The sequence below is a fragment of the Nomascus leucogenys genome, chromosome 3 (assembly GCF_006542625.1).
Source record: "Nomascus leucogenys isolate Asia chromosome 3, Asia_NLE_v1, whole genome shotgun sequence".
NCBI classification, from domain to species: domain Eukaryota; kingdom Metazoa; phylum Chordata; class Mammalia; order Primates; family Hylobatidae; genus Nomascus; species Nomascus leucogenys.
The window spans coordinates 33,194,869-33,221,757 of record NC_044383.1 but is presented as its reverse complement, the minus strand read 5'-3'; the positions used below and the strand labels follow the sequence as shown (position 1 = coordinate 33,221,757).

At 42.4% G+C, this 26,889-nt stretch overlaps 1 protein-coding gene across 1 annotated transcript; it reads left to right on the top strand.

Annotated features, from left to right (window-relative positions):
• Positions 1 to 2,314: 2,314 nt before the first annotated feature.
• Positions 2,315 to 26,850, top strand: WNT8B (Wnt family member 8B). Its single transcript, XM_003255341.2, has 6 exons — positions 2,315 to 2,542; positions 22,140 to 22,173; positions 22,965 to 23,103; positions 24,103 to 24,228; positions 25,015 to 25,157; positions 25,374 to 26,850. Exons 1-6 carry the CDS (start codon positions 2,475 to 2,477, stop codon positions 25,917 to 25,919), a joined length of 1,056 nt encoding a protein of 351 aa, XP_003255389.1. The 5' UTR covers positions 2,315 to 2,474; the 3' UTR covers positions 25,920 to 26,850.
• Positions 26,851 to 26,889: the final 39 nt, after the last annotated feature.

Here is a 26,889-nt window from a genome sequence, read left to right as displayed (position 1 = left end):
GTTTATATACACATTTACATATGCATATAAAACCTCTTGAAAGACCATCTAAAACTTAACTGCTGTTATCCTAGAGGGCAGAAGGCAGGTCATCAAAGGGGATTTGCACTATTTATCTCTGTCATGTTTAAGTTTTTATTATAAGAATGTATTAATTTTGTGCAAAACAATAAAAGTAGTCCAGGCGTGGTGGCTCATGCCTGTAATCCCAGCACACTGGGAGACCAAGGCTGGATGATCTCGCCAAGCCAGGAGTATGAGACCAGCCTGGACAGAATAGCGAGACCCTGTCTCTAAAAATAAATAGATAGATAGATAGATAGATAGATAGATAGATAGATAGATAGATAAACAAACAATAAAAGTCAACTTTTTCCTTTGTGGAAGAAATTCTAAGGGGATAGGACAGTGCCTCAATGAACTCATTTTAAATTAGCTCTCCCTTTTTACACAAAAACTGCCCAAATCTGCTCTACCTCCCAATGAATTTTTGCATCCCTTAGGAGTTCTCTAGTCAAGTAAACGGCAAAAACTGTGGTCAGGGAAGAAGTCAAGGCTGAAATCCAGGAGTCATTGCTCCTTATCTTCCTAGGACCTGACTCTTGGCCTGAAATAGACTCTGCTGCTCTCTTTCTGAATGAAGAGAGAGAAGGACCTAAAGTTGTCTGTGTAGGAGCCACAACTGACCAAGCTCATCTCACAATAAGGTTTAGAGCCCCAGATAAAGACTTGGTCTAGAAGATTCCATGTGGACAACAAAATTACACAGTTAAGATACTGAGGTGAAAACCCCCTAAATCGTCTGGCCTAGGTAATGGAGAAAGTGAATTTGTGTATTAATTCTTTATTTTCTGGTTCAGCCTAGCCAGAGAGGGTTTTGGAGCAAGAAGAACAAGGTTAAAAGAAAAGAACAAAGACCATTGTCTCAGGGAGACCTTAAGAAAGGTGATGTGGATGCTAAAGTAGAAGGTGTGAAAATAGAAAGAATGAAGAAGACCTAGTATTCAATAGCGCAACAGGGTGACTATCGTCAATAATAATTTCACTGCACATGGTAACTAAGAGTATAATTAGACTGTTTCTAACCAAAGGATTAATGCTTGAGGTGATGGATACCCATTTACCCTGATGTGATTATCACGCATTCATTGTATGCCTGTATCAAAATATCTCATGTACATGTACTCCATAAATATATATACCTACTATGTACCCATAAAAGTTAATTGAAATTTTTTTAAAAAGATGGGGCTATATGGCCACATAGACATCAGTCTGGAGCCCTTTGAGGATCCCCAGTGCTGTGGCTGAGGCCACCCTCCTCTCTAGGGAACAGACGGAGCAGAGTCCCAGAGAAGTGTGAGCCTGGGTGCCCTCCTGGCTCCGCCACCCGAGTTTAAGAAAGTAGGGATTTTGAGATCACCTTTGTGTGCCTATTCAAATCTCTTCCCTTCTTCAAAACTCAAATTCTACCTTCTTCAGGAAACCTCCCCTAAATAAGCCTACACTATTATAGGCAGTTTGTAGCTATTTAATACTTTATTAAACTGCATATATTTTATTGTCACCTTACTAGGCTGTAAATGTCATTAGGGCAGAAATCATGTTTTGGTTTTTAAAATTTTCCGCAATGCCCAGGGTGGTGTCGAGAATAAAATAGGCATTTGGTAAGTAATTGTGTGATGAAAAAGTTGAAAGGAAGAAAAAACCATCAGGCTTCCTGAAGTTTCTAGCCTTTCTAACTTAGACAGAGAATACACTAGATGGTAGGACTGCATCCCCACATTCTCAAATCAGAGGGTGCAGTTTCACCTGCACCTGGTGTATTTTTTTCTGAAAAAAAAAAGCTATCCTGAATGCAAATTCAGTCTCGAAGTGCTGCAAAGGACAACCAGGAAAGCACAGTCCCTTCTGGACCCCTTTTGGGGACCAGGCTCTGTGTGTGTGTGTGTGTGTGTGTGTGTGTGTGTGTGTGTGTGTGTGTTGTGTGTGCGTGTGTGTCTGTGTGTGTCTGTGTGTAAGTGTGCATAGGTGGGGAAAGGTTGTGGTGTGATGGGAGGGGATAGGCAAGAGGGAGGAAAGACTCCACACAGTGATTATGTGGAGGGGATTTGCTATGTCTCTTCCCCCCGCTTCTTTCTTTGTCCTCTTTCTCCTGGTCCCCTTCTTCTGCATTTGTCTAGGAGGATCCTGGAGTGTTCTTTTGATCGACTCAATCTTTCTCTGGCACTTGAGTTCTGATTGGCTGAAGGACTTAGAGGGGAAAAAAAACTTTAATTAAGTAGATAATCTCTTCTTTGGACGTTTGGCAGCTCCATTTCACCTCCCCTTAACTCTGTTTGGGATCGCTTACACACCAAGGAAGTTGGGCTTTGAGAATTCCATCCCACTGCCACCGAGGAGAATATTTCTCCATCTTGCTTACCCATCTCCCAGTTTTTTGGAATTTTCTCTAGCTGTTACTCCAGAGGATTATGTTTCTTTCAAAGCCTTCTGTGTACATCTCTCTTTTCACCTGTGTCCTCCAACTCAGCCACAGCTGGTAAGTAACCTGGACTCTTTACCTGGAGCTGGGAATAGGTAAGTGTATGTAATATGTTGGGTAAAGCTCATTTCATTTCCAGAAATGTAGGAAGCCTTGAGATCTCTCCTAGGAAAAACTGTTCTATGGGGTAGGGCTTTTCCTAAATTTATGGCTGATTTTAGTGAATCTTTAGGACCCCTACCAATAAAGGACTAAATGATGGGAGGGGGGGTTCCTATTTTTATAAATTGCTACTCCACAAATATTCCTCCAAAGTGATTTGGGGGTAAATGGACAGCAGCCCTTTTCACGAAATCCTGATGTCAGCATTGTAGAGAGGAGGAAGGTAGTTCAAAGCAAGTTCTACCGTGTGTTGAATCTGATCTTGAGGTAAAGTCTGGAGACAAAATTCAATGGGATCTTACTTTGTACTTTCTGACTTTATTTTTTTTCAGGATATTCTAAGTAATTGCTCAAATTGTCATTCCCTAGACATAAAAAATTTTATTTGAACCACTAAGTGGGCATTGGGTTAACAAACATGTTTGAAACCAGATATTTTAGAAATCTAAACGTCTCAAGAAATTTATTTAATTTGTTCAATTTACAAAAATTTCTAAATTGTTCAGAAAATCAGATAACGTATATGAAAGTGCTTTGTAAATTATAAACACAAATGCTAAAGAATATCATCACCATTCTCATTTAGCTCTTGGAAACCATACAAACTATCTATACATGCAATTGTTCATTAGCAAATACACCAGTACACAATAACATACAGAATGCAGGTTGCTAGGGTGTTCGGAGTTTCTCTCCAGTTCAGATATGAGCTCAGTCTCTCTCTTCTTCAGTTCTCATTTTGACCATCTATTTAACAAAGATATAAATCCAATTGCTACATAAACTGTTGAGGAAGCAGGAAAAGAAATTTCTTTGCTGAGATAAGCTTCCATTGAGAATTGAAAATATATTTTTATCATAAATGAGTGTAGCCGTCTTTATTAGAGTGTTGATAAGAAGTATGCCAACTTCATAAAACTACTTGCAAGTTAATACAATAATTTGCAACATTTCTGATTATAAGCAGAACCACCAATTAGTCCATTTTTAATTGGCATTTTCATTAAATATTTCAACGTTAAAAAAAAGATCTCTCTTCTCTCCCCATCATGAGAACAAAAAGACAAAAGGGAGAGGAGACTATTTCAGAGCATTTCTACTGATGTTCATGGTATTCTTCAGCTGATTCAGTATCAGCAAAAGAGAAACACGAGATTCCTTTCCCTAGTCACCAGGGCGGTGTGAAGAATTGTTCTATAAAAAATACCTTTACTGTGTGTTCCCTTCCCTGCTGGAGGGGGTCATGTTCATTTCATTCCTATACTGACACAGCCACACTGAAAGGTGGCTGGGTTGCTTGTCTGTCCAAATTCAAGTGTCTGGATTCAAAAAGAAAAAAGGAAAAAGAGATGTGAAAGAAAGTTCTAATTTTAAAAAAACAGGGTTTAAGAACCCCTTCTCGCCTTGCCTGACTTTGAGGAGAAAATGTACAAATCTCCTTTATAATACAATTAGATTTTAATTGCTTTTTCCTATAAGCTCCAATTTAAATTAAACATTTGTACTTCACCAAGAATCTGTTTGTGGTGGCATTTGAAAAGTGATTTTTAAATTTAACATTAAATCTTGATTATGCTTCTAATGAAACTATCAGGGTTTTGCATAAGGTCATCTTCCCCTTTATGCCATGCAGAGAAATTTGACCAACCACAGCCTTTGAAATGTTTCTCTTAATACTTCATTATCAACCTTTTATGTAAGGACCTCAAAAGCACTTAACAAATAGAGAACCACAATTTCTGCTTGGCTGTTCAATTGTAGGCCTGCCTGAAATTACTGTCTAAAAGAGTCCATCAGCAGAAATTCCTGGGCTTGAAAAGGAGAGAATAATGATGACATTCACCTATAGTATGGAGTTTTACTAGGTAAATCAGTACAAGATGATTTCTTTGAAAAGTATTTGCCACAATTTTTTATAGTTGGGACGCTTCCAAGAAGAACTGTCTTTTAGTAACTTGAGAAAATTATTTTTTTTTAATTTGTTTGTCTTAATCCTTACGGCTCCAAAGAAAGAGAATGAGAATGCATGATAAGCCAAGCAGATGATGATGATTATAATGGTGGCCAGAGATGAACAAATTTGATTTTCCTTCCAATGCACTTACTCATCTGGAATAAGCAGGCCTAGAAAGTGTTTTACCTTAACTGGTTGGCCCCATTTTACTCCCAATGATATGTCATAATGACAGTGGGTCTTACCCAGTTCTGTTCATTTCTCACTCTCTCCCCACCTAACTCAGTCGCCAAATCAGAAGGATGCCCTGGGATACAGAAGTAAACTATAGCTCTGCTCTCATTCTTCAACAGAAGTCACCGCCTCTACTTCTTTCCAAAGGTCTGCAGCAGGAATTTCAACAGGGTCCATTTCTCTTCTGCAGTAGGGCAAGAATTTACCTAAAATCTTTGGGTTTTAAGGCAGCTTTTGAAAAACATCATCTTTTGGTCCTCTACATGCATCTTATAGAGTAACCTTTCTATGGCTCTTGAAATCTCATCTGATGATGACATGTGGGACTCCTGACTGGCAAAGGAATCAGTTATTGGAGGAGGGTCTTTGAATCCATATTCTCACCAAGCATTGCATAAAGCTGAAATTATTGATCTCCACACTATGTGCTACTACTTTTAGGTGTATATTATGAACAATAAAATACAAGCTCATTTAAAAATTACTGAATTCATACTGGGGTTCTGTCATAAGTTTTTGCCATGTTGACTTTTTCCCACTAACAGATTAAAATAAACCATATATGATCAAGTTAGGATCCACTAAAACTGTCACGATAGGGGAAGATTCTCATCCTCAAAGATGCTGGGAATCCCCGAAGTTAAAGAAATAAAAAGTAAGGTATGAGGAACTGCTTTGGAATCTGGAAAAAGAAATACCAGTATAAAAGAGTCACTTAATAGCATTCTTGGTTCATTAAAAAAAAAGTGCCCGATCCATTAAAAAAAAGCTGGGATTTGTGGAGAAGCTCTGAGGTGGGCTAGATCAGCAGCTGCACTGTAGGAAGGCCTGAGGGCTCTGAGACATAACCAGAGAAGTTTAATTCCCAGGTTTATCATTGAAGGCCTCCACAACTTGAGCCCTATGTGTTTCTTTCCAGAATCTCTATTTCTATTGTCATGAAAGACAATAACTATTATTAGTATAATTATTAATAACAACAAAGGCTGTGAGTATGCTGGGAAAAGACATTTCATTACAGCTCTTGTTATGAAACCAGTTTATGTGAGTGACAAGAAGGATGCTCTAAGATGCATCTTTGTTTTAGTTTTAGTTTTTGGTGGATGACAACATGACACAAAGAAGGATCTCCTTTGTGTGCTATTACATAGTGACAAATGAGGCATTTAAAAAGGACCAGAAGAAAAGGAGTTTTAATCTAAACCCTCTCCTTCCATGGAAAGATACTCTTTTTTTTTTTTTCTTTTTTCCAGCTGAGAAAACTGGTTTAATGCTGCTCTACATTGGGTGATACTATTATCTCTTGGGACTATTAATAAAATTCCTTTTTTTCTGGGCTCTGATGATGCTTGTCTATTTCCATCAGAAAAGTGGGGGAGAATTTATATGGCTTAGAGAATGAGGTCAATATAATTTTTCTTAGGATAAATCTATTTTTCAGAAAGTGGATTTTTTTCTTACTCAGTAAAAGATCAGGCTGGGTTAACAGCTGGGGGAAACACTGAGCTTGGGTCACATAAATAACATTCCCCATTGCCTCCCACTTGAAATATACCTGCACTCCCAGGGCCTCTCAACGGAAACTACCATCCACTTTGGACAGATGCTTCAGTCTCATTATGAGCCAAACTTTTATGGTTTGTTTTTCTCAATCTTTATTGTAAGCCCCTGTTATTGATCATTTCATTTCTCTGTATGCTTCTTAGGTTAGAGTTTTCTCCAAGCCAAGAGAAAATCAGATCTTAAGGGGATCATTTAAATTCACCATCATTTGACCAGTCCAAACTTGCTTTTTAAAAATAGGTTGTTTTCACAACTTCAGCATCCTATGGTACCAGCACATTATGGGGCTATATTCCAGTAGTCCCAATAAGACCCTATAAGAGGGCTAATAGGTCAGTCTTTCTATGCAGCTCCATAGATGAAATTCTTATACTCTCCAGGCCAAATCTACACCACCCTACATTAGGAGGAATTTCCCCCTCATTCAAAACTGCCATTACCTTTTGCTGCTCTAAATCTCAGTCCTTTTTCTGTAGTCGGGTTCTTTAGGTTTATCGTATCACACTTTGAAGGTTCCATTATCCAGGACACTAAGTAGTGAACCAACAGATTGTCCACATTATCCTGTCTGGTATTTCCTCACCTTAATCCAAGGCACCTGGTAGAGCCCAGATTCCAGAGATTATTGCTTTTCAGAATAATTGGTTTTGTTTTAAAATTTTCATATTATGGGAAAAACATGTTTTTACAAAGGTTGAGAACAGCATATATAACAAACCCCAATAACTCAGCTTCAACCGTTATCAATCTCTGACCATCATGTTTCACCTATACTTTCTGTAGCATTTTTAACGGCATATTCTCTTAGTCTAAATCTTCCAAGTACTACCATGGTTCAAAATAGGAAGAAGAGGGATAGCAAAAGGATTATCTGTCCTGTGTCTGAGAGATCCAGGCCAGTAATTAGAATGAAGTTTGGGGAACATTGTACATTTCTCCCATTGCCCTTGGGAGAAGATCAAGAATACAAATTAGCAAAAGGGAATAAGTCATTCAAATACATATTTGTGTTTATTTCTATTGGAGCTGCGGTTGATTAGCAAAGGCAGTAGAAATTGATGGTTGGATCAGATTGAGGAGAGGACATTTTACCATCTATTTGGATTTAATTCCATTAAGCAGTAAAAATGGCACTAAAGTGCCAAAGCCTGTCAATTTTCCAACCTTAAACTGTTCATCTAGTTGTTTTACAGGATAATTCTTGGAGTTACCATGTACACCTACCTTCTTGATACTGATATAAACTGGTATTGTTTCCATCGATGCAACTGAGAACATAAATGTTTTCTAAAGTCTATACTGCAGGGACCAAGGCAACAAGATCAGACAACAAAATGGAATTATCTGCCTCCATAACGACTGTGGAAAAAGTTCCCATGATCCCAGGCTTTCTGGGAATGGTAGCTTGAGCTGTTCTTTAGCAGCTCTCACTTAGAGACCAAGGAAAGGAGCGTGAGTATAGCTTATCCCTGCCACAGTCCTCATTTAGATGCTAAGTGCTGAAGTGCTTTTCTGTAGCTTAGCGTTTCTCAGCAGCGCTTGCTACAATACATAAAGAAGGAAGGAAATGAGGACAGGGAAGACAGCCTATCACTCTATAAAATATCCTGGAATACAAATGACATCTCAGTTGCAGGGAAAAAGATGATCCCCTGAACATTTGTGCTTCGCTTGTGAAGGAATCTGCCTGAGCTTCTTTTGCAAAGATCCATGGTACAGAGTTGTCTTGTGGGCTATTACATGGCCTTTGCCAACAATCATTTGGCAAGGGCTGGATTTGCGATAATGTGGGATTTTAATATACATTTTAATATAAGGACTACTGCTAAGACTGTCACATCTGTTTAACTTTAAAAAAAATTTTTTTGTCAACTGGCTTACAAGACTTGTTTTCTCTTTTCATATTTTAGGGCACTGCATTATTATATAAAAAATTCACACTTATAAAAAACATTTTTAGAATGATTTACAGGGCTGAACTCCCTTTGAAGAAAGAAATGGACTTTAATTTGGTGAAATAGTTATGGGAATATGACCAAAAGCTACACATTCCTGAATTTTTCTTTCTATACTCATCTTGAAAAATACCTTCCTTTGGCCCCACTCTCCACTGCAATCATTTCTCCTTTCTCTTTTTTCTTTCAATGCCGTCCTCCTCAAAACGAGTCAGCACTAGCTACTTTTGTGTCATAACTCTTCCCTCTCTGCAATCTGGCTTGTGTTCTATTGCCATACTTAAATAGATCCCTCCACTGATACCAGCTTTGTTCCCTCTTGACATATTTTTAAGTAGGAGGAAATCTGATTTTGAAAGTCTGAATACTTCTCTTCCCTTTAAGACTTCAGATACCTTGTAACTTCTACTTCCTAATCCCTTCCCCTAGTTAAATAAGGAAGCCTGATTTCAATACGTTGGAATAGGTAAGAATTAGTCATGCTTTTCACCCTTGAAAAATATTTGCATTTTAAACTTAACTCTCTCAAATTGTACAGTGAATAGTTCCAAGTTCAATACCCTCAGGTATTATCAGATAAGGGTAGTGAAGAAAATTTGGGGACCAATGGGATATTATTTCACAGTTATTAGTAAGACCTACTTTCTGTGTAACTGTGTGTGTGGGCACATGTGTGAACATACCTTTGTGTCTGCTCGTTCACGTGTGTTCTACAGGTCAGATGTGTGGATGCTGTGGAACAGAGACAATCACAAGGAAACTCACTCAGAAGAGCTATCTTTGGGCTCTCCCCAGCCCAAGGCATCTTGGGAGTTCTATGGAGTGAAAAGCTGCTGTCAGAACTCATTCTAAGAGAAAGCTGCATCACTGGAGCACCTTCCAGCTATAGCCCCTGGCAGTTTCCCTACTCCATACCCTCCCCTTAGCCTTTAGCCCTTTGCCCTATATGCCTTCTGTGCTAAATCTTCAGATGGAGATCTACAGTTCACATTCATTCACTACCATTTCTCCTTTCCCCCGGGCCAGCACTCCAATTTCGGTAATCAGACATCTCTCTCCTAAAGTAGACCAAACTGAGCCTCATGACTCAGAGACAATTTTTTTAAGGCAGGATCTCACTCTGTCAGCCAGGCTGGAGTGTACAATCCTGGCTCACTGCAGCCTCGACCTCCCTAGCTCAAGTGATCTTCCCACTTCAGCCTCCCGAGTAGCTGGGACTATAGTGTATGCCACCATACCTGGCTAAGTTTTGTATTTTTTGTAGAGACAGTGTCTCATTGCCTTTTTAAATATCATCATTATATCCTCTTTTCTGAGCTCCATCCCATTTCTCCATCTTTATTATGATTTTTATTTTTATTTTTTGTAGAGACAGAGTCTCACTCTGTTGCCCAGTCTGGTTTCAAACTCCTGGGCTCAAGCAATCGACCCACTTTGGCCTCCTAAAATGCTGAGATAACAGGCGTGAGCCACCATGCCCAGCTGATGACTCAGAGACATTTTATGGACATTAAGAGATGGGATTAAAGGTTGGGGAGAAGCCAGAAATATTACGTAAAGATTTGTGGGGAAAGTGATGAGAAGCAGAACAAAACAAAATCACAGGGCACTAAGATGAAAGTCCTGGGTGGTAAGAGGAAAATATCAAATTCTGCAGATTCATATTCAGAATGTTTGTTTCTTATTTTCCATTTTATTTTGTTTTATTTTATTTTTTGAGACAGAGTCTCACTCTGTCGCCTAGGCTGGAGTGCAGTGGCGCAATCTCAGCTGACTGCAACCTCCACCTCCCAGGTTCAAGTGGATTCTCCTGCCTCAGCCTCCCAAGTAGCTGGGACTACAAGTCCACACCACCACGCCCAGCTAATTTTTGTATTTTTAGTAGAGATGAGGTTTCACCGTGTTAGCCAGGATGGTCTCGAACTCCCAACCTCAGGTGATCTGCCTGCCTCAGCCTTCCAAAGTGCTGGGATTACAGGCATGAGCCACCGTGCCAGGCCTATGTTTTGTTTAGATACACAAATGCTTACCATCATGTTATAATTGCCCACAGTAGTCAGTACAATAACATGCTGTATAGGTTTGTAGCCTAGGAGCAATAGGCTCTACCATATAGCATGGGTGTGCAGTAGGCTATCCATCTAGGTTTGTATAAGCACATTCTATGATGTTTGTACAGTGACAAAATCACCTAACAACACATTTCTCAAAACATACCCCTGTCATGAAGCCACACACTGTATCCCCTCCCCACCTCTGCCTACAGCGTCCTTTAGTATTTGTTTCTCCCTACTCTTTCATACATAGAACCCAGTGTGAGCAGCAACGGTGCCTAGAAAATGTGCCCAGGGGATGTCGTGCTACCCAGATAAAGCAGGGCCTGTGCCCTGGCAGATGTGGTTGTTTTGTGGACATAGAAGCAGTAGGCTGGTGCAATGAAAGGATAAAAAAGTAGCAGAGACAATGTGATAGTTAACTGAGTGTATTCATGAGTGTGTGCAAAACATCGCTTAGGCCTCTCAGAAATATTTACCAAGAATTTTTCAGGAATTAGGAGTCCTGGATTAGCCAGTGGGAATAAGAGCAAGGGAAATACGGGCTGCAGAAAAGCACAGCAGGTAGAGTGCATGCTCTAGGGTAGGACTGCCTAGGCTCCAGTCCTGGCTTCACCACTTACCTAGCTGCGTGAAGCTGGGTGGCCACTCTGTGTTTCAGTCTCTGTTTCTGTAAAATGAAAGATATAATAGTTTCTACCTCATATAATTGTGATCATTATATGAACTTAAAATATGTAAAACACTTCAAAGTACATGGTCAGTCCTGGCAACACAACGAGACCCTGTCTCTACAAAAAATACAAAATAAAAATATGCTGGGCACGGTGGCTAACCCCTGTGGTCCCAGCACTTTGGGAGGCCGACATGGGCGAATCACTTGAGGTCAGGAGTTCAAGACCAGCCTGGCCAACATGATGAAACCCCATCACTACTAAAAATACAAAAATTAGCCAGCATGGTGGCATGTGCCTGTAGCCCCAGCTACTCAGGAGGCTGAGGTGGAAAAATGTCTTTTTTCTTTTTTTTTTTTGAGATGAAGTCTCACTCTGTCGCCCAGGCTGAAGTGCAGTGGCACAATCTCGGTTCACTGCAAGCTCCGCCGCCCAGGTTCACGGCATTCTCCTGCATTAGCCTCCCAAGTAGCTGGGACTACAGGCACCCACCACAACGCCCGGCTAATTTTTTGTATTTTTAGTAGAGATGGGGTATCACCGTGGTCTCAATCTCCTGACCTCATGATTCACCCACCTCGGCCTCCCAAAGTGCTGGGATTACAGGCGTGCGCCACCACACCTGGCCGGAAGATTTCTTGAGTCTGGACAACAGAGCAAGACCCTCTCTCTAAATAAATAAATAAAAGTACTTGGTGTGCACAGAATAAACACTCAGTGAAAAGTATAGTACCCACCCCATGGAGTTGCTACGGAAATTTAAAAAGATGATACAGGTAAAGTACTTAGAAGAGTTCCTCTCATACTTGATAAATGCTAGTTATTGTTACATGATATGATTAAACTTTATATTATATCAGTGTATACACACACACACACACACACGTATACTGGACAGCTAACACAAGGAGAAGAAACAATTGTAAAATTTTGACTTGGCAGTGTAAAAGCACAACTAGCCACGTTATTTATGTAAATCGCTTACCACTTATGCCTAATTACTATGAAGCACAATAACAATTACACACAGCACTAAGTGTGTCAGATTAACTTTGCTAAAGGTTTGATTACAGCACTAACCTCTGTGTACATATGCTCAGTGTTCACTCTCTGTTACTCTTGTAGTATGATCATCTGCTAATGTAGCATAGTCATCTGCTCACTACATTAAAAAAATTAATGGGAGCACTGGCTTGCCACAGACTTCTTATATTTCTCAAAATCTTTTTGCAGTTCTTTTTCTCCTTACATTTTCTGCTGCATCTGATGATCTATCTTTTTTATTTCAAAATCCTTATATTCAATTCACTTCTGTAGGCACTTACTATGTTCAAAGTACTAGATTAGGAACTGGAGGGTATACAGAGATAATTAAGGCAGCCCATACTTATAGTCAAGTATAAAAGAGGAAAGGGAAACCTTCTTATGAAACAGAGAAAAGTTGCTGTGAGGCTTCAAGGTGTGCTGGTTGTGGCTTCTGCACTGGTACTTATTCAAGAATAAGTGAGATTTTTAAATAATAGCTTTATTGAGATGTAATCTACATACTATAAAAGGCACCCTTTAACAAATCAATGATTTTTTTAGCCATTTCATGGATTTGTGCAACCTTCACCACAATCCATTTTAGAACATTTTAATCACTCCAAAAAGAAACCCTTTATTCATTAGCATTCAGTCCCCGTTCCTCCTCCCCTCAGTCCCTGGAAACTGTGAATCTAGTCAGTTTCCATGAGATTGCCTATGCTGGACATTTGATATAGATAGAATCACATCATTTATGGCCTTTTGTGTCTGGCTTCTTTCACTCAGAATGATATTTTCAAGGGTCATCCATGTTGTAGCTTGTATCCAGTACTTCATTCCTTTCTATGGTCAAAAAATATTCTATTATGGGTTGGGCATGGTGGCTCATGCCTGTAATCTTGCACTTTGGGAGGCTGAGGCAGGACAAGTGCTTGAAGCCAGGGGTTTGAGACCAGCCTGGACAATAAAGTGAGATCCTGTCTCTACAAAAAATTAAAAAATTAGCCTGGCATAGTGATGTGTACCTGTAGTCCCAGTTACTCAGGAGGCTGAGGCAGGAGAATCACTTGAGCCTAGGAGTTCAAGGCTGCAGTGAGCTATGATGGCACCACTGCACTTCAGCCTGGGTGACAGAGAAAGACCCTGTTTATACTTAAAAAAAAAAAAAAGACAAAAGAAAATAAAGGGCTAGGTGTGGTGGCTCAGGCCTGTAGTCTGAGCACTTTGGGAGGCTGAGGCGGGTGGACCACTTGAGGTCAGACATTCGAGACCAGCCTGGACAACATGGTGAAACCCCATCTCTACTAAAAATACAAAAATTAGCCAGGCATGGTGGTAGACGCCTGTAATCCCAGCTACTTGGGAGGCTGAAGCAGGAGAATTGCTTGAACCTGGGAGGCGGAGGTTGCAGTGAGCCAAGATCATGCCACTGCACTCTAGCCTTGGCAACAGAGTGAGACTCCGTCTCCAAAAGAAAAAAAAAAAGAAAAAGAAAAAGAAAAGAAAACAAAAATATTCTATTTATCCACCCCTCAGTTGATAGATATTTTTTTTTCTTTTTGGCTATTATGAATAACGCTGCTATGAAAATAAATGTACAAGTTTTTGTTGGACATATGTTTTCAATTCTCATGAGTATATACCTAGGAGTGGAATTGCTGGCTTATATGATAACTCCATATTTAACCTTTTGAAGAATTGGCAGACTATTTTCCAAAGTGTCTGCACCATTTTACAATACCACCAGCAATGTATGATTTCTCCACATCCTCACCAACAGTTGTCTTTTTTATTTTAGCTATATTTGTGGGTACAAATCCTTGTCATCTTTTTAATTCGTATTTCCTTGATGGCTAGTGATATTGTGCATCTTTTCATGTGCATATTGGCTATTTGTATATTTTCTCTGGAGAAATGTCTATTCAAGTCCCTTGCTGATTTTTAAAAAAATATTATTTATTCATTTATTTTTGGGACGGAGACTTGCTCTGTTGCCCAGGCTGGAGTGCAGTGGTGCACTCTTGGCTCATTGCAACCTCCGCCTCTCTGGTTCAAGTGATTCTCCTGCCACCCTCCCAAGTAGCTGGGGAGTACAGGCATGCACCACCACACCTGGCTAATTTTTGTATTTTTTGGTGGAGAGAGGGTTTCACCATGTTACCCAGGCTGGTCTCAAACTCCTGACCTTAAGTGATCTGCCTGCCTCAGCCTCCCAAAGTGCTGGTATTACAGGCATTAGCCACTGCAACCGGCCCCTTACTGATGTTTTAATCAAGTTTTGTTGTTGTTGAGTTTCAGGAGTTCTCTATATATTTTGTACATTAACCCCTCATCAAATATGTGCATCGCAAATATTTTCTCCCATTCTGTGAGTTTTCTTTTTGCTTTCTTGATGGTGTTTTTAGAAGTGCAAATGTTTTTAATTTTGAAGAAGTTCAATTTATCTGTGCTTTATTTTGTCACTTATGCTTTTGGTATCATAGCTATAAAACCACTGCCGAACCCCATGTCACAAAAATTTACACGCATCCTTTGTTCTAAGAGTTTTATATTTTTTGCAGTTACATTTAGGTCTATGATACATTTTGAGTTAATTAAAGGGGATGGAGAGTTGCAATGTTAAATAAATATATGTTGTGTAATAACAATCCAACTTAATAACTTAATCGTTTTATATGTGTATATCCAGGTGTCCCAGAGTCACTGGCTGCAAATACTAAGAATAGGTGAGATTTAACAGAACAGCCAAACAAAGGCATGGCGGCATGAATGCATGGATGCGCAGGAATAGCCACTGGTTCAGCCTGAATAGAGGATTGGACAAGTAGGGATATTTAATGGGAAATGAGACTGGAAAGGTTATGTAGTCAGATTATGGAGGGTCTTGAGTACCAAAAGTTGGAGAACTGTGGAAGATTCTTGAGCAGAAGAATGACATTAGAATCAGTCTTTCAGAAGAGTGGTTTAGTTGAAGACTATACACTAGATTGGAATGGGGTAAACAACGTAAGCAGAGAAGTCAGAACTCCTATGGTGGTCTAGGTGGGAGATCACAGCTAAGACTGTGACAGTGAGAGTAGAAAAGAGGGAGCTGATAAGCAAAAAGTATGAGAGGCACAATACACATAAGGCCTAGTAACCGGTTGGATGATGAGAGCAAATTGGTAGAGACTTGGCAAAATGGTGGTTCCATTAATAACAATAAAAAAGTCAGGAGAAGTAGCTAGTTTAGTAGGAAAGATGAGTTAACTTTTAGATAAACCATCTTCACAATTTGAAACATTGCCAGTAGAGAAATCTAACTTTCACGTGGAAACGCAGCTCTGGATCTCAAGAAAGAAGTCAGGGCTGAAGTTAAGGCTTTGGGAGACATCACTTAATCATGATCGTTAGAACCATGGACATGAATGAGGAAATCCCCTTCTCTTTCTAGATAGCAGCTCCTTTAGAGTTTCTTCAGATGATATTTCTTCCTACTACCACCCCTAAATGTGGGTTCCTGCATTCATTCATTCAACAAACATTAAAATACATTTAATAAACATTATTAAATGCTTATTATTGCCAGACACTGTTCAAGGCATTGGTAATATTTGATGAACAAAATAGACCAACCAACAAACAAAAAAACTTGCCTTAATAAAGCTTACAGCCTAGTGGGAGGAGGCAAACAGTAAATAAATATATATGTAAAGCATATAGTGTTCATAAGCAGAGAAAGGGGATGGGGGAGATGGAGTTACAGTTTTAAACAGGATAATGAAGGAAAGCCTCAGGGAGAAGGACACATGTGGTTATGTGGTTAAAGGGCTGATGTAGGTGAAGGAACAAGCTATGTGGATATCTGAGTACAAAGCATTCCAGGATTCCAGGAACAGAGAACATGCAATGACCCCAAGGCTGGAGAGTGCCTGGTGGGTGAGAGAAACAACAAGGAGACCAGCACAGCTAGCGAAGAGTAGTGAGGGGAAAGCAGGAGATCAGGTCGGAGGCATAAATGGAGGCCAGATTGTGTAGGGGCTTATAAACCACAGCAAGAATTTGACTTCTGCTTGATGTGAGATAGGAAATTATTAGAGGATTTTCAGCAGAAAGTGGCAACATTTGATCTGTATTTTAAAGGTATTAATCTTTAAACAGACCACTCATTTTGAGAACAAAATTTGGGAGAATAAAGGCAGAAGCAAGGAGGTCAATCAGTAGGCTTTTACCATAATCCAGACAAGAGATGACAGCTTGAGCCAGGGTGATAACAGGAAAGGTGTTGAGAACTGGTTAGATGCTAGATACATCTTGAGCTGGAGTTAGCAGGATTTGAGGACAGAGTGAAACAGGATGTGAGAGAAAGAAAGGAGTCAAAGATGACTCTTGGCTGGGCATGCTGGCTCATACCTGTAATCCCAGCACTTTGGGAGGCTGAGGCAGGCGGATTGCTTGAGGTCAGGAGTTTGAGACCAGCCTGGCCAACGTGGCCAAACCCCATCTCTACTAAAAATACAAACATTAGCTGGACGTCGTAGCGCATGCCTTTAATCCCAGCTTCTTGGGAGGCTGAGGCACAAGAATTGCTTGAACCCAGGAGGTGGAGGTCGTAATAAGCCAAGATGGCACCACTGTACTCTAGCCTGTGCAACAGAGCAAGATTCTGTCTAAAAAAAAAAAAAAAGTGATTCTTTATGATTTTTGTCTGAGCAACTAGGAGGAACAGTCCTTTGCTTAGATGGAGAAGACTACAGAAGGAGTAGGCTTGGGTGGTGGCAGCGAGGATCAGGAGTTCAGTTTTGGACACGTTAAGTTTGAGATGCATATTAAACACTGAAGGAGAGATGCCAAGAATACAGTTGGATATGCAAGTCTAGAGTTCAAGCAAAGGTCTGAGAAGAGTTGGGAGGGTTCAGGAAGTCATGAACCCTTTGAATGGTCCTGAATCTGGGTAATATTGTCAGCAACTGCACAACCTCATGGGAAATGGGAAGCTTGTACCTCCATCTGGGAGTATACCGGTTTTACCACGTTCTGTCTATATAGCAGCCTCCATTTGTTAAACAAAATTTGTATCTTAAAACAAATTTTTTTTTTTTTTTTGAGACAGAGTCTCGCTCTGTCGCCCAGGCTGGAGTGCAGTGGCGCAATCTCGGCTCACTGCAAGCTCCGCCTCCCGGGTTCACGCTATTCTCCTGCCTCAGCCTCTCTGAGTAGCTGGGACTACAGGCGCCCACCACCACGCCCGGCTAATTTTTTTGTATTTTTAGTAGAGACGGGGTTTCACCGTGGTCTCGATCTCCTGACCTCGTGATCCGCCCCCCTCAGCCTCCCAAAGTGCTGGGATTACAAGCGTGAGCCACCGCACCCGGCCTCAATGTTTGTTAGCATCTTTCCTTCAATCACATAACTGCCACATATAGGTCGCACCCATACAAACACTTAAATTCCTTCCTTTTTGGTTCTCTTTGCATCTTCTCACAATACACACTATGTTTTCTGCAATCTATATTTTACCCCAGAAAGGAAATCATGCCATTGTTTCATTGACCAAGAACAAGATCCTCCTCCTTTGGTACTCACTACAGGACAGTCTTCTTTCTTTTTTTTTTTTTGAGACAGAGTCTCGCTCTGTCGCCCAGGCTGGAGTGCAGTGGCACGATCTTGGCTCACTGTAACCTTCACCTCCGGGGTTCAAGTGATTCTCCTGCCTCAGCCTCCTGAGTAGCTGGGATTACAGGCATGCATCACCACGCCCGGCTAATTTTTGTATTTTTAGTAGAGACGGAGTTTCACCATGTTGGTCAGGCTGGTCTCAAACTCCTGACCTCAAGATCTGCCCGCCTTGGCCTCCCAAAGTGCTGGGATTACAGGCGTGAGCCACTGTGCCCAGCTGAGTCTTAATATAGGATATTTTGGATATGAAGAAGCCAGCCATAAGGTTCAAATATGTCTGCAAATAACTCGGAGGTTAACAACACAAGTTGGCCAGGCGCAGTGGCTCACGCCTGTAATCCCAGCACTTTGGGATGTCAAAGTGGGCGGATCACCTGAGGTCGGGAGTTTGAGACCAGCCTGGCCAACATGGTGAAACCCCATCTCTACGAAAATTACAAAATTAGCCAGGTGTGGTGGCACACGCCTGTAATCCCAGCTACTCAGGAGGCTGAGACAGGAGAATTGCTTGAACTCGGGAGGCAGAGGCTGCAGTGAGCTGAGATCATGCAAGACTCCGTCTCAAAAAACAAACAAACAAAAAAACACAAGTCCCGGGAGGCAGAGTCTGCAGTGAGCCGACACCACACCACTGCACTCCAGCCTGAGCAAGACACAGCAAGACTCTGTCTCCAAAAACAAAACAAAACAAAAAACAAAAACACAAGTCACTTTATAGGAATGTTGTCCAAATAAGGCCTATAGTGTTGTTCCATGACAGGTGCTCAATTAAGTCTCATTCATTGATCAGTTAGGCTAGACCAGGACATCATACAAATCTTTGCATATTGTAGGATCTTCCAGGAAAGAATTCTCGAGAATCTCTATCACTCCCTGTAGTTCCGGCTTAGACTCCTTTCACAGGAAGACTCTTCACCCCGGCTATGGCAAAGCATTTTCTTTGTCACTCAATTTGCTTTGTTGTTTTGTTTTCTTTCCTGATAATTTCTGTCTTATGGAAAATGGGAACTAGCTCTGTCAGGCTTGGTAATGTCCAAAAGCTTTGAATGTTATTCCTAACATAAAAAGTGCCTTTCTGAGTGGGAACAAGCTCAGGTCCCTTTCCTCAAAGCAAAGGGGCTTGGCTGATTCCTCTGACATGTCTTTAAGGATCAGAAATTCATGTCCAAACCTATAATGGCTTTGGAAATTGTGAATTCATTTAAGTCATTCTGAATTTTATTTTTGTGTTTTGCTGGTGCTACTACACCTGATCAAGCAGCGCTTCTTTTCAGTTGACTTAAGGTTGTCTACCAAGCTTTAAAAAGTAGGCCTTAGTGGCTGGGTGCGATGGCTCACGCCTGTAATCCCAGCACTCTGGGAGGCCGAGGCGGGCGGATCACGAGGTCAGGAGATCAAGACCATCCTGGCTAACACAGTGAAACCCCATCTCCACTAAAAATAAAAAAAAAAATAAAAAAAATTAGCTGGGCATGGTGGCAGGTGCCTGTAGTCCCAGCTACTCAGGAGGCTGAGGCAGGAGAATGGCGTGAACCTGGGAGGCAGAGGTTGCAGTGAGCCAAGATGGCGCCACTCCAGCTTGGGCGACAGAGTGAGACTCCGTCTAAAAAAAAAAAAAAAAAAAATAGGCCTTAGTTTTGCTAGACTTCATAGTATTTTTGATTTTCTAAAATTCTATTACAACTCGTTTAGAATCTTTTTCATCTTCTCATATGGCAGCCTCTTAGTTTGTTAATACTGGTTTTCAAAAACTACTCACATTTTTGGTGTTGTGTTTTGTATGAAGAAAGTCAGCTAAGCTCTTTTGGCCTGACAAGAAACTTTCTTGGTCTATTTCATTTCCAATCCCCTTTCTGGTGATGTTCAGCATCTTATTGGCCTTCAGAATTGCAGGGGTACACCAGATTTCATGGAATAATACATAATGATTCCCGTATTACTTTCTCACATTATAATGGAAAAAGAAAGATAATAGATAATAGATTCTGATTTTCGAATGCCTATACTGAAGTCATTCTCCAAGTCTTTGGCCCTGCAGATCATGTGTGTATGTACATATATATTTAACTTCTTATTTTTAGATAATTATAGAGTTGCAAGACATGTACAGGGAAGAAACGTACAGGGAAGTCCCATGTACACTTGCCCCAACCTCCCCCAGTGTGAACATCTTACAACGTTAGTACAATATCCATGAAGCTTATTCAGACTTCACCATTTTTACATGCACTTGTGTGTACATGTACTCATGTATGTGGCTTTATGCAATTTTGGCATGTGTAGCCTTGTATAACCACAGTAAAGACATTTTGCCATCCCCCCAAGACTTTCTCATGTTACTCCTTACAGCCACATCCATCCCCCATCCCAAATCCTTGGCAACCACTGATCTGTCCTCCAGCTCTATAATTATATATTTCTATTATTTCACTATTGTTTATGTAAATAGAATCATGCAGTATGTATCCTTCTGAGACTGACTTTAATCACTCCGTAACTTCCTTGAGGTTCATCCAAGTTGTTGCATGTATCAATAGATCATTCCTTTTTATTGCTGAGTAATATTCCATGGTATGAATGTACCACAGTTTTTTATTATTTATTTATGTATTATTTATTTTATTTTTGAGTCGGAGTCTCGCTCTATTACCCAGGCTGGAGTGCAGTGGAGCGATTTCGGCTCACTGCAAGCTCCACTTCCCAGGTTCACGCCATTCTCCTGCCTTAGCCTCCTGAGTAGCTGGGACTACAGGTGCCCACCACCACGCCCGGCTAATTTTTTTTGTTGTTTCTTTGTTTGTTTGTTTGTTTTAGTAGAGACAGGGTTTCACCGTGTTAGCCAGGATGGCCTCGATCTCCTGACCTCGTGGTCTGCCTGCCTTGGCCTCCCAAAGTGCTAGGATTACAGGCATGAGCCACCGCACCCAGCCACAGTTTTTAAAACTACCCTTTGAAGGACATTGGGTAGTTTATAGTTTTTGACTATTATGAATAAAGTGGCTATGAGCATCCAGGTACAAATTTCTGAGTGAAAATAAGTCTTTATTTCTCTGGGATAAATGCCCAAGAATGCACCTGCTAAGTCATATCATATGGCAAGTTCATTTTTAGATTTTTTTGTTTGTTTGTTTTGAGACAGAATCTCACTCTTGCTCAGGCTGGAGTGCAGTGGTGCAATCTCAGCTCATTGCAGCCTCTGCCTCCCGGGTTCAAGCGATTCTTGTGCCTCAGCCACCTGAGTAGCTGGGATTACAGGCGCAGACCACCATGCCTAGCTATTTTTTTTTTTTAATAGAGATGGGGTTTTGCCATGATGCCTACGCTGGTCTTGAACTCCTGGATTCAGGTGATCCACCCACCTCAGCCTCCCAAAGTGCTGGGATTACGGGCATGAGCCACTGTGCCCAGTCCATTTTTAGTTTTAAAAGGGGCAGCCAAACCATTTTCCCAAATCAGATGACTTATTTTTAGAATTTTATTATGACTCAATCCCTAGAGAGATATTCCACTGTTAGTTTACCTCTTCCTAATTAGAGAAGTATCCTTCTAATGTCCCACGGAGTCAGATGAACGTGGATTCAAATCCTGCTTCACTCACTTATTAGCTGGGTGAGCCTAAACACATGTTTAACTTTTCTGGAGTCTCAGATTTCCTGTTTGCAAAATAGAGATAATAATGCCTGAGACAGTAAAGATTTAACAAGATCAACATGTAAAATACTGAGAGTAGAGCATAAGGAACATAGTCAGGAATTAATGCTAGTTCTCTCCCCACTTCATGGCAGAATAATCAGCAATCATTACTATCAAGTGTATGGTACTGGAAATTTTACTTGGCTTTAACAATGCAAGGAAATGATACTACTTTTATTCATGTTTTTTCTACTAAGTTTTGTGTGTGTGTGTGTTGTTTTTTTGTTTTGAAATGGAATTTTGCTCTGTCGCCCAAGCTGGAGTGCAGTGGCACGATCTCGGCTCACTGCAACCTCCACCTCCCAGGTTCAAGTGATTCTCATGCCTCAGCCTCCTGAGTAGCTGGGACTACAGGCGCCCACCACCATGCCCCGCTGATTTTCGTATTTTTAGCAGAGACGGGGTTTCGCCATGTTTGGCCATGCTGGTCTCAAACTCCCGACCTCAAGTGATCCACCTGCTTCAGCCTCCCAAAATGCTGGGAATACAGGCATGAGCCACCCCACCTGGCTGTAAATTATCTTTAGTAGGTTTGTTATGCACAGTGTTTCCTGGGTAAAACTAGTTTCCCTTTCTTCTTATTAATTACATGTGCTGAAGTAATTCTTACCACTCTTGGAAGCAGAAACAAGTTGGTGTCTCTGCATTATATTGTTTTTGTTTTGTTTTTTTCCCTTATAGGTCAGTAAACAATTTCCTGATGACTGGTCCAAAGGTAAGAACAAATTCCTTTAACTGATATGGATTTCACTAATCTTAGCCTGCTGACTAAAGATGATAAATGCAGATTTTTCATTATATCCACATCTTTTATTATGCTGTATATATTACAGATCGAAAGACTGAGACCCAGAGGGTGTTAGCGACACATCTAAAACCACATAGCAAACCACTGTCAGAGCCAAGATAAGAACTCAGGAGCACTGAATTCATGGCTAGAATTTCCAGAGCCATAAAAGTCAACAGCCTTTTATAGGTGTCAGGCTGCAAAGTCACACATCCTTCTCAGTGCCAAGTGGTGGGATGCAGTTTCCCATGTTTAAAATGCTGGAATTGTAGTACATGATCTTTACATTCATGGGCATTTTCAGTTCCAAAGTGTTATTTTCTAAGATTGTCATGTGATGAAAACTCCTTAAATTTCATGAATTAAGTGATTTGGGCTCATTTTGGAGAGGCAGGATAGTATAGTGAAGAAAGGTGAATAAAGGATAATAGGGACTAGAGTCTGATAAAACTGAGTGTCATTTCTAGTTCTGCCATTTTCTAGCTCTGGGACTTTGGGGAAATTACTTTAGCTCACTCCCTGAGCCTTGGTTTCCTAATCTATAATATAGTGCCTATTTCACAGGTTATTTGTGATGTCAAATGAGACAGCATATTTAAAGGCTTACTCCATCGTTATTTTGGAGGGATGGGAGAGTAAGCAGGAAGAGGGGTGTTTGGTCAGTTTAGGGCAAATGCCTCCTAAGTTCAGTCTGAATTTTTACTCCTATGTCCCTACAGGCTTACCTGATTTACTCCAGCAGTGTGGCAGCTGGTGCCCAGAGTGGTATTGAAGAATGCAAGTATCAGTTTGCCTGGGACCGCTGGAACTGCCCTGAGAGAGCCCTGCAGCTGTCCAGCCATGGTGGGCTTCGCAGTGGTAAGAAAAGCCTCAGCCACAGCTCCCTGGACCCTCTAGTCACAGGTTAGAGCTCCAGGGATAGTCCCTTGCCTCTTCGACACCCTTATTCCTCACCTGCTCTCTTCTCTTAGGTCATCTCCCTCTCCAGGATCTTCTCTTTTCCTTTTCTACTTCCTTTTTCCCACCTATAGTTTTTTCTTTCTTTCTCAACACTCTCATTGTTCAACAAATGGATCTCGCCTTACTCCCAATCCCATACCATCCTTGGCCTCCCAGTTGGCTAAAGGTCTCCTCACAATGTAGGTAACATCAGGAGGTAGGCAGGGGTCGTAATTCCTCAGACCTCTTAGCCCCTTCCTTAGCAGAGAGGTACTGGGCAAGTGGAGAGTGACTTGGAGACCAGATTCCCATGGAGAAGATAAAGAGTGGCCATGCCAGTAAATGAAAGAGCTGCCAATCAGAGGCTCTTTTCAAGACTAACTGCACATGACTCTTAGACCCTAGTGTTCCAGGTGGAAGTGGGGATGGGTTCTTTACAACCTTGCCTTCAGATTCATCTCCCTCCTCATTTCTTCCTTAGGCTCTTTCCAATCTAAATCATTTACAATCATGTGTGTCAACAGTACCCTAGCCACCTGGTCATAAAATGTGTGACCTGAAAAGACAGGAGGTGAGAAGAGCAGGGCTAAGGTCAGGGATGGGGCAGACCATGGAAGAGGGTAAGATACATTATAAAGATGGGAAGGCCAGGCACAGTGGCTTAAGCCTGTAATCCCAAGTTCTTCGGGAGGACAAGGTAGGAAGACTGAGCCCAGAGTTTGAGACAAGCCTGGGCAACATAGTGAGACCCTCTCTCTGCAAAAAAAATAAAAGTTAAAAAATAATAATAAAGATGGGGAAATAGGATGGAGCTAGGGAAAGAGGACATAACGATGGTTATTAAAGAAAGGTAGCATGTCTGGTATTTCTTTAAGCTGAAACCCCTCCCTCTAACTCTGGATTTTTGGTTCCTGCTAGCCAATCGGGAGACAGCATTTGTGCATGCCATCAGTTCTGCTGGAGTCATGTACACCCTGACTAGAAACTGCAGCCTTGGAGATTTTGATAACTGTGGCTGTGATGACTCCCGCAATGGGCAACTGGGTGAGTAGTAATGTAGGGATGGGTACATAGGCCAGCTCAACGCACATAAAGAATGAAAAGCCTGGTGGGGGTGAAGAAGAGCTGTATTCTTCTAAATATGAAGAAAATCATGCGGAAGATGGGTGAACGAGTTTGATCCCAAGCCCTACAATGACAAGCCAGGCTAAATGTAGCTTAGAACCTTCTTTTCCCATTGAGTAGTTTCCTTAATTTAAACATAATAATAAAGAAACAACACTCTGGGGATTCCTCTGTTGCTTCTCTCAAACACAAGGGGAACTTCCTTCCGTGTTGCCTATCCCCGTCTACTTTCCACTCCTTACCTCCAGTGCCGTCTCCCATCTCCTGTGCCCTGCTGACCAATTTCCAACACCGTTGTTCCATATTTCAATTGTACCCCTTTCCCCCTCAATGCTTGAGCTTTCCACATCTTTTTGGCACTATTTTGTCCCTTCTGGACCTCAATCACCAGCAGGGCACGTGCACCCTCTGCCCATGCGAAGAGGCACTGTTGGCAGAGGAGTGTACTGGCACCTTGCAAAGAATCCACCCGGCAACTACTTACGTCATTGAGCCCTGAGCAGGGGATTGGCTGAACCTGGAAGTAGGCGTGTAAAAGTGGCAAAACCAAATCTAGACGGCAACTGATCTGGATACAGGGCACTCGCCCAAGCTTAATCCTCTCCTATCCTGGACCTCCCCACCCCCAACTCAATTAGAAACAGCAGCCCAGGAGGCTCTGCGCCCGCTTGCTCAATGACCTGTCCTCCCTCTGCACTTTCCCAGGGGGCCAAGGCTGGCTGTGGGGAGGCTGCAGTGACAATGTGGGCTTCGGAGAGGCGATTTCCAAGCAGTTTGTCGATGCCCTGGAAACAGGACAGGATGCACGGGCAGCCATGAACCTGCACAACAACGAGGCTGGCCGCAAGGTGAGTCCCGCAGCCCTTGGAAATAGGCAGCTGCTGGCTACATCCACTAACAGCTCCAGGTGCGGACAACTCTTCAGTTCATTTAAAAGATTGGCAAAATGAGGTACCAAGTGGGCTGGCCCAGTAGACTAACTAGATTTCTCGCAACTCCCGCAGGGGCAGTTAAACTCGCCACGCGCTTAATCCCGGGCCTCTCACTCCGAGCTCTCTCCCCAGGCGGTGAAGGGCACCATGAAACGCACGTGCAAGTGCCACGGCGTGTCTGGCAGCTGCACCACGCAGACCTGTTGGCTGCAGCTGCCCGAGTTCCGCGAGGTGGGCGCGCACCTGAAGGAGAAGTACCACGCAGCACTCAAGGTGGACCTGCTGCAGGGTGCTGGCAACAGCGCGGCCGGCCGCGGCGCCATCGCCGACACCTTTCGCTCCATCTCTACCCGGGAGCTGGTGCACCTGGAGGACTCCCCGGACTACTGCCTGGAGAACAAAACGCTAGGGCTGCTGGGCACCGAAGGCCGAGAGTGCCTGAGGCGCGGGCGGGCCCTGGGTCGCTGGGAACGCCGCAGCTGCCGCCGGCTCTGCGGGGACTGCGGGCTGGCGGTGGAGGAGCGCCGGGCCGAGACCGTGTCCAGCTGCAACTGCAAGTTCCACTGGTGCTGCGCAGTCCGCTGCGAGCAGTGCCGCCGGAGGGTCACCAAGTACTTCTGTAGCCGCGCAGAGCGGCCGCGGGGGGGCGCTGCGCACAAACCCGGGAGAAAACCCTAAGCGTCTCCTCTGCCCCTTCCTTTTCCCACTGGTTCTTGGCTTCCTTTAGAGACCCCAGTAATTGTGGAACCTGGGGAATGGGGAACCCGCTTTCCCAGACCTAGGGATCCTGAGAGGGAGAGACTGCAATTTCTCCGAAGCTTGCCACTTTCCACCCTGTTTCCCCAATTCCTCTGTGCTCTCCTAGAGCTCTGTCTGAATCCTCGCAGCCACACCTAGGTCTGAGAACTCAGGCTTTGAGCTACTGATCTTCCTTGGAGTAGGATGAGAACAGGTGTTCCTCCTCCCCTCTCCTAGCAGCCCTAATGTCTGACCTAGCCTATCAAGCCTTAGGCGCTGGAAGAACCCTTCTCAGACACGCAGGGCCCAGGTAAAGTTAAAGCTTTGCCCTTTTGCCCACTGTCTGCTACCAGGGCTCACCCACTGCTGCACCTCTGTTCTGCACAGCTCCTCCCCTGCTACCTGCTGACCCAGACTCCCCAGGAATCTTGAATGCTTTCTCTCGTCTTCTCCCTTTCCTTTCTTTCCCAGAAAAACTGAGGAAACCGGCCCCGGAAAAGCATGTCTTTGGGGTTGGTTCCTAGAGACAGAGGTTGAAGATGGAAGAGGGAGCTCTGGAGTGCTAACTTCAACACCAAGGGTGCTACTAATCCCTGTGGTATCATGTCCTGAATGGACTTTACTAGTGGGGCAATGACCTTACTAGACAATCACCCAAGGGACTCCAGATACATACCCCAAAGGTCTAGGAAATACGTTAAGGGCAGATTACAGTCATTTCCTACCCTTTAAAGGTATCTTCTCCCAACCTACTTCCTCCTAGCAACCAACTTTACCTCTTCTTCTTCTCCAAAGGATCTTTGTTCCTCTGAGCCAGGACTGAGGTAAATAAAGCCACTTTCCTGTTCAGGTCCTGGTCTGCACCTCTAGAGGCAGGTCATAAGAAGGAGAAACTGAGACCCTTCCTTCT